Consider the following 8,383-nt stretch of genomic DNA (forward strand, 5'->3'; position numbering starts at 1 on the left):
TTGGAACGAAAAGAGTACCATACTACCAATATGGCTGGTCCAACAGGGAGTTGTTGGTTTGCTACGTTGGTATTGATTCGTAATATCAGCAGATGTCTATATAGGGTTGCTCATGGGGCAGAGTACGCAAGGAGGATCAGACTAGGTGCACACGAGACAAGGTATAGTCAGGGTTCATTTCCTTGGGGTGAGGTAATACCCTAAATCTTGCATGTCTAAAAGCATCTTCAGCCGTTGGCCCTCCCAGGACGCATAAAAATCATCCCCTGGGGACGAGCCGGCGATACAATCGGCGCTGGGGCGGTTTTGCGCCCAGTCGTCGCGCCCAGGCGCCGATATTGGCCCACTTTTCAGCCCCATTTTGGCTAATAAAGGGCCCATATGGGCGAGAATATGCCCATATTCGGCGTGGTTCGCCGTGGCTCGGCGTTCAATTATCAACATAAAATTTTTATCACATATTTCATCACAAAAAAATCAAATACTTCAACAAAATAGTACAACAACAAATAGTTCAATACAAATTATATAGTTCAACAAATAAAACTCATATTTCATCACACGTCGCGCCCGGCGTCGCTCTTGAGCCTCCATAGATGCTCTATCAGATCTTGCTGCAGTTGATGATGCACCTGTGGGTCTCGGATCTCCTGACGCATACTGAGATAGGCAGTCCAGGTTGCCGGTAGCTGGTGATCAACTTCGGCTAGAGGACCCTGCCTATAGTATGGTTTAGTGTCAAACACTGGGTCTTCTTGCTCGCTCTCGATGATCATGTTGTGCAAGATGACACAGCAAGTCATAATCTCCCACATTTGATCTTTCAACCAGGTCTGAGCGGGGTACCGGACAACACCAAATCGAGATTGGAGCACACCAAATGCCCGCTCGACATCCTTCCTGCAAGCCTCCTGAATCTTCGCAAACAAGGCGTTCTTGCCTCCTGACACAGGGTTTGAGATCGTCTTCACAAATGTCGACCATCTCGGATAGATGCCATCAGCTAGATAGTACCCCTTGTTGTAGTGCCGCCCATTGATCTCGAAGTTCACCGGAGGAGAATGACCTTCAACAAGCTTGGCAAAGACAGGAGAGCACTGCAGCACGTTGATGTCATTGTGAGTTCCTGGCATACCAAAGAAGGAGTGCCAAATCCAGAGGTCCTGTGTGGCCACCGCCTCAAGTACCACACTGCAACCGCCTTTGGCGCCTTTGTACATCCCCTGCCAAGCAAATGGGCAATTCTTCCATTTCTAATGCATGCAGTCGATGCTTCCAAGCATCCCAGGAAATCCTCTTGTTGCATTCTGTGCTAGGATCCGAGCAGTGTCATCCGTATTGGGTGTTCTCAAGTATTGCGGTCCAAACACTGCCACCACTGCCCGACAGAACTTTTAGAAACACTCTATGCTGGTGGACTCGGCCATGCGCCCATAGTCGTCGAGTGAATCACCGGGAGCTCCGTATGCAAGCATCCTCATCGCTGTCGTGCACTTCTGGATCGAGGTGAATCCAAGTTTGCCGGTGCAATCCATCTTGCACTTGAAGTAGTTGTCGAACTCCCGGATGGAATTCACAATTCTGAGGAAGAGCTTTCGGCTCATCCGATAACAGCGCCGAAATGTTTTGTCGCCGTGAAGTGGAGCATCGGCGAAGTAGTCGGAGTAGAGCATGCAGTAGCCTTCGAGACGATGGCAGTTTTTTGCTTTCACCCGCCCCGGCGCGGAGCCACCTTGCCGCGGCTTTTCATTGCTCGCCAGCAGCTGGGCGAGGGCGGCGAGCACCATCAGATGCTCTTCTTCCTGGACGTCGGCCTCGGCTTCCTCCTCCAGCAGCGCGGCGAGCGCTTCCTCGTCATCCGAGTCCATCGCCGAGGCAAGCAAATCGCCGAACACCTTGCGCCCGGTGGGCGTGCACCCGCCGCTAAACTGCCCCTCCGCGGCCGGAAACGGCGGCCGGGAACGCCCAGCTGCTGTTGGAGGGGCTGCCGTGGCGAACCTCTGCTATTTCCGGCGGGGAATGGCTATCTAGCGGTGAAGGGCGGCGGGCGGCGCCGGGATATAGCTACTGGCGGCCGAGGGCGTGGGGGGTGGAAGGCGAGTCGGGGAAGAAAATCTTGACTTTTCACCTAACGGTGTGGGCCAGCCGCGCTTTTCCCTTGCGCCGGAGCCCCCGATCGCCCCCGAGTGCGCCGGGTTCGGCCTGCGGCCGCCGGGCGGAAAAAAGGTCGAACCGGCGCTTTTCGTCGTCCTGGGGGCGCGACTGGGGCATTTTTTTGGTGCCGGCGCCCAAAAAGTGGCCTGGGGGGCCTGTTGGGGGCGCGACTGGAGATGCTCTAATATGTATTAATGTTTTCTTGTATTAGAGGTGCATGTTGGCATGTTAAGGACATTGACTCGCGGGGGCCCTACGTATATTGATGGACGATGAGTAGGATTACATGGGACGAGTTGATTTGCATTGCTTGTAGCCCCAGTAATCTATTAGAGTACATGTGTTGTGCACCAAGTAAGGAGGTGCCCTTCTGAAGGAGGCCTATGAGCGGGTAGAGGCATGGGTCTGTGGCCGGCCTGGCGAACCGTGGTGCATCTAGTGCCCCTCGATAGTTTTGGAGATTGTTGGACAAAACAGTTAAGGGACTAATTTTTTGTGAGTATACACAGAAAGTAGGTCCCTGAGGAGATTGCTTATCGTGTGGTAGAAAACCCTAAAATTGTGTTGACAAGTAATAGTTTTGGTATATTGTTCGAGGAATAATTGGTTGTAGCGAGGAAAATGAACCAGACGTGAAGATTGTAGTTTCATTTTTCACTTATTGAGTCATAGGGCAAACCATATCATTAAGGGGGTAAGTTGAGATTTAGGTCGTCGATGTGTGCTCAATCCAAAACCAAATTCTTCCAATGAAGACGAGAGAAATCTCTTCACGCAAAGTGTTTATTCTCCGAGTAAGAGACATTGAGACTCCGAGAAAGAATCACTTGCAGTTAAGTTAACTTGACTCATTGAGTGAGTTTGAAATCTGACCATTCTGCCATGTGTCGGTTCTCCGTTGAGTGGTCAGAGCTCTTAATGGTCATTTCACACCTCGGGATCGCTCTTGTATATAAACAGCCCCTCATCCCAACCTGAGATGGTTGGCTGCTCCGTTTGACTTGACAAGACACTGTTTGAGCAACCCCTCCAATGGGAGAACTGAGACAATCCCAGAGAGGAAAAAACAGAGCCTAAAATATGCCAAGTGACTGAGCATCGCGATGAAATAGATTGAAGCTTAGATAGTACCTATTACTCTTGTGGATTATGCATCCACTAGATGGTTAGGTGTCGGTTCAGAGTATCCAAGAGCTATCGTGGGGGTCGCTAAGAACAAGTCTGTGAAGGTCTGGAGATCACCTTGAAGATCTACCTAGAGTAATTGGCCGGAGTCCAAGAGACTTTAGGTCAATGAGAATAGAAGGAATAGTGTTTTTCTTCTATGTTAAATCACAAGTTTCTCCAACCAGACTAGCATTGTGCTTGTGGTGTGAAATAGGTGAACAAATCTTGAGTCACCATCGAGCACCACGGTTCTTTTGCTTACTCTCATTACTTCCTGTAATTTTCCCCTACTCTTAAAGAACTTCTCCCTCGCGATTTCTCTATGTGATTGGTTCTTTGAAACTGCCAAGTACTTGCGATTATGCTCACCATGTTAGAATTATATTTATCTCTTGTAGTACTTGTACTTTTGTATGCTCGCCTACTTGTCATTTACTTCTACTTAGTTATTCTTCTATCACGCAGTCACTTACTTAGTGGAGTTTCCTAGTTATTTCTCGAAGTCACTTACTTCTGCAGTTTTATCTCTGTTTAGTTTCTACTTTAGAGAGAATTTTCATTGTACTTCTTCAAGAAACTTGCTTTTGTCGAAGAAACTTTAAATATCTTCTTCACCTCTTCCCCTCTAGTTGATTTTTGATCCTACAATTACTATCAGAGCAAGGTACCCCGCCTTGTCTCTGCACATTTTGGTCTAACCACCTGGACTTTTGGGAACGTTGACTCTAGTGAATTTCAAGTCGACGGAGAAATCTCATGTCTTTGATAGCAAATACAACCCATTCTGGAAGAACAAGATGTGCATCCACATAAATGTCATAGATGAAGATCTCTAGCGAATCGTTGAAGAAAGATATATTATAGCCAACACTGCCTATGTTAATCTTGAAGAGAGGAAATACTGACAGCTTAATGCTCAAGCTAAGGACATCATCTAGAATCATCTCTCTAAGGGGCAATTCGGCCACGATAGTTCGAGGAACTCAAAGGAAATCTGGATAGACTTGCTAAGGTGAATGAAGGTGTTTCGACTCAGAAAGAATCTCTGGTCGATATTGTACGAAGCTGCTTCAATCTCTTCAGAAGACTTGACAATGAGTGTGTTCAAGATACTAATGATTGTCTCTATTATATCGCCACTGAGCTCAACGAACTTGGCCCTGTTGACATTACTGATCATGAAGTGGTTAAGAAGTTACTTCGGTCTCTGGACAATTCATTTGATACTCTGGTTACGATGATCAAAGAGCGCCCAGATTACAAAGATCTCAAACCCGCAAATGTTCTTGAGAGACTTAACTCAGATGAGCCGCAAGAAGAAGAGACGAGAGATTTGTATGGTTTCAACTATTGCGAAAGCCATGCTCTCAAGGTTGTTGTTGATTCTTCCTCGGAAGAAAAAATTGATGACTATGAATTTGACAACCTGATAATATCGTCCAAGATCTCGCATTGATTGTGAAACGCTTCAACCGATACAAGAAGAAGAATCACTTCTCGAAAAAATGGTTGAAGTATAGCTCAAAATCTGCCTATGGCTCAAATTCCTCGAGTGAAAACTCCTGCTACAAATGCAAAAATACGACCATTTGATCAATGAATTTCCTCTATGGGAAATTGAGGCTAGGAACAATGGCAAAGTTACCAATAGTAGCAAGAGCAGCAAGAGTAGCAAGAGTAAGAACTATGATTCTTAGCATGACAAGAAGAAAAAGAAGCATTTCAAGAATAAAGAGAGTTCATCCTCGAACCTACAAGAAGAAGAATTCTCACAAGGCCAAGGGTTACATTAGCAAAGAGATGGATCCGAGGAAGAAGCCTCTGAGTCTGAAGCCGTTGAAGAAGAATCGTCTGTTGAGGAATCTGGTTCTGACATCGTGGGTATTGCTTACGCCTCTACACCAACATCGAGCTTGTTCTTCGACAATGATGACAGCGACGACGAGGCACCTCCATTCTGCTTAATGGCACAAAACCTCTAAGGGAACTAACTCTCGATCGAGAAAGAATTCCTCGTAGATCGAGAATGGAAATTCCTCGAATGGGTTCTAATGCAGATTCTTCCTCTCATGAATATGAGCACTATTCTTCTAACCATTATGTTCATACTTCTAAGTAAAAAAATCTGCATATTCATACAACTATGCTAATCACTCTTTGAGAAAAAAAAATTCTAATGCCTCTCAAGCAAAGTACTCTTATGTTCAGCGTCCAGCTAAATCTTCTCAGTCGCCCATCGTGATTTCGGTGGTTAAGAATAACTAATTCTTCTGCAGGACTATTTCTCCGGTGGCACTGAATGGGTCATCGATAGTGGATGTATTAATCATATGACCAAAGACAGAAGTTTATTCGTCGATCTTAAATTGACTACTCCCTCATAGAAGTATATCACCTTGGGCGACACCAATGAAGGAAAGGTAATTGAGTTAGGTAAAGTTGCTATATCCAAAGAGAAGCACATTGCATGCTTGTTCAATCTCTTGGATTTTCAATCTAGTGTCCATTTCAAATTTTGTGATATGGGCATGATGGTGTTATTCACTAAATCTAGATGTGTGGTTTTCGTGCAAAATGATAACACCTTTATATTCTAAGGTGTAAAAATGTGATTTATATATTGTGGATTTCTCTAAAGGTCCCTTAGTTACCACCTGTTTTCTTGCGGAAACTATAGATGGCTGGTTGTGGCACTAAAGGCATGGCCATGCATGTATGAGAAACTTGCAGGTGTTGGTGAAGAAAAAGCACATCATAGGAATTGCCGATGTAAAATTCGATAAAAATTGCCTCTTTGGTGCATGCGAAGCTAGCAAGCTCGTGAAGAAATCACATTCCGCAGACTATCATGACCATGACAAGGCCACTCGTGATTCTTCACATGGACCTCTTCGGGCCAGAGAACTACTCTAGCTTCGGTGGTAACCACTATGGACTCGTCACTTTCTGATTTTTCTTCACATGAGTTTTCTTTCACGAGGATTAATCTAGAACCCAGAAAATTTTCAAATGTTTTGCCAAAAAGGCTCAAAACGAATATGAAGTCACCATCAGGCATATGAAAAGTGAAAGTGGCACGTAGTTCAACAATACTCATACCGAAGAGTTTCTCAATTATTATGGCATCACCTATGAGTTCTCTGCGGCTTATACTCCCTAGCAAAATAGAGTAGTGGAGAGGAAGAATCAAACACTCATTAAGATGGTATGCATCATGCTTGATGACTGCAAAACCTCAATGCAATTTTGAGCGAACGCCATCAACAAAGGACCGTATGATCTCACCAGTATCTCCCTTCATGTCTCTCTCATCTGACTTGTCGAATAGGGGATAGATGAGAATTTACTAAAAGTAAGAGCTCCATGCCTTATCCACTATAATCCATTGTACCCCTTTGGTATATCAGGTCGCCGCATCGCCATTGCCATCCAAAAATTCGATGCTCCACACTGAACCCATACGTGGAGTGGCGCAAATTAAAGGAGCTCGGCATTTATCCGAACCCTCCCGTATCACCTTTTTCCGGTCAAATTGCTCGAAGATCATCCTGTCGGTGCACATTTCCATGGCTATATATGCAAGGCTCCTCTATGTCCAGCTCTAAGCAAGCGAGCACAACTCAAAGTCAAAGCCTCGTATACGAGAATCAAGCGCTCTAGCACTAGCACTGAAGACCGGGCCAGCTTGATGGAGCAGGTGACGAAGCTAGCGGGGCAGCGGGCCGTGGTGATCTTCGGCATGAGCTCCTGCTGCATGTGCCACACGGTGACGAGCCTCCTCCGGGATCTCGGGGCGAACCCGACGGTGGTGGAACTGGACGAGGACCCTTGGGGGAAGGAGATGGAGAAGGCGCTGGTGCGGCTCCTCGGACGGAACCCTGCCGTGCCGGCGGTGTTCATCGCCGGCAGGCTCGTGGGATGCACCGACAAGGTCATGTCCCTTCACCTCAGCGGCAAACTGGTCCCGCTGCTTCGTAATGCAGGTGCTGTCTGGGTGTAGTCCAGGGAGGGCTTTGTAGATATTCGGCTTGATGCATTGGGCGCCAGAGAATAATGTAATGTGTACGTGCTCTGTTATTCTTTCCTGTATTTGGGGATGATGGAGACCAAGGAAACCATGCAGGTCTTTTTACTGTTGATTGATGGGAGTACCTGTCCTATCAAAGTGTTACACATTATACCTTTCAAAAAAAAAGTGTTACACATTATAAAAGCAAATTGCGAGAGAACTTTCATTCTATTTCTCAATTGTCAAGCGGGTACAAAGAACACCAGAAGTTAAAAAAAAATTACATCCAAGTACGTAGACCACCTAGCGATGACTACAAGTGCGCGCCGAAGACACACCGCCGTCATCGCCACTCCCTCATCGCTGTCAGCCAAACCTTGTTGTAGTAGACAGTCAAAAAATCGTCGTGCTAAGCCCCATAGTTACGCATTATAATTAATGGTGTCTTCAATCAAACTTTGTTATATTTTATCAAAATTATAATAAATACAAACAGTACCAAATAAATATAATATGAAAATATATTACATGATGAATCTAATGATATATAATAGGTATGGTGAATGGTGATATTGTTTTTATGTAACTTTGCTCAAACTTAAAAAAAATGACTTAAGACAACACTATTATGTGAGGTAAAAAAGGGGCTTTTTTTTCTTTTCATATCAAACCGGGCGGGTACATGAACTTTAAACTTTAACTTTCAAATTTTCAACTTTTGGTATTGTACTTTCAAAATTTAAAACTTTTGAAAATTTAAACTTATAAAAATATTGAACTTTCAAAATTGTAATGAACTTTGCACAGAAATGTAATATATGAAAAACGCATGTGTGGGCCCCACCATGAAACTCTTGTGCTAATGCAACTCCTTTGAAAAAAGTCGAGTGGCCGCCTCACATGATGACCCCCTACGGAGGCCCCCTATAATGCCGGAAATGCAATGGGGACTATTCCTCTTTTGTTCTTCTGGTTTCTAGTTGGTTTTCTCAGGAAAAAAAAGCTAGCTGTAAGATTTAATTCATATTCAAAAAAATTAAGTTCTTTAAAAAA

At 45.0% G+C, this 8,383-nt stretch overlaps 1 protein-coding gene across 1 annotated transcript; it reads left to right on the top strand.

Annotated features, from left to right (window-relative positions):
- The first annotated feature begins 6,940 nt into the window (after window positions 1-6,940).
- LOC123124290 (glutaredoxin-C1) lies at window positions 6,941-7,454 on the top strand. The gene has a single exon (XM_044544937.1). It carries the CDS (start codon window positions 7,010-7,012, stop codon window positions 7,319-7,321), a length of 312 nt encoding a protein of 103 aa, XP_044400872.1. The 5' UTR covers window positions 6,941-7,009; the 3' UTR covers window positions 7,322-7,454.
- Window positions 7,455-8,383: the final 929 nt, after the last annotated feature.

The sequence above is a fragment of the Triticum aestivum genome, chromosome 5D, assembly GCF_018294505.1.
Source record: "Triticum aestivum cultivar Chinese Spring chromosome 5D, IWGSC CS RefSeq v2.1, whole genome shotgun sequence".
Classification (NCBI taxonomy): Eukaryota; Viridiplantae; Streptophyta; class Magnoliopsida; order Poales; family Poaceae; genus Triticum; species Triticum aestivum.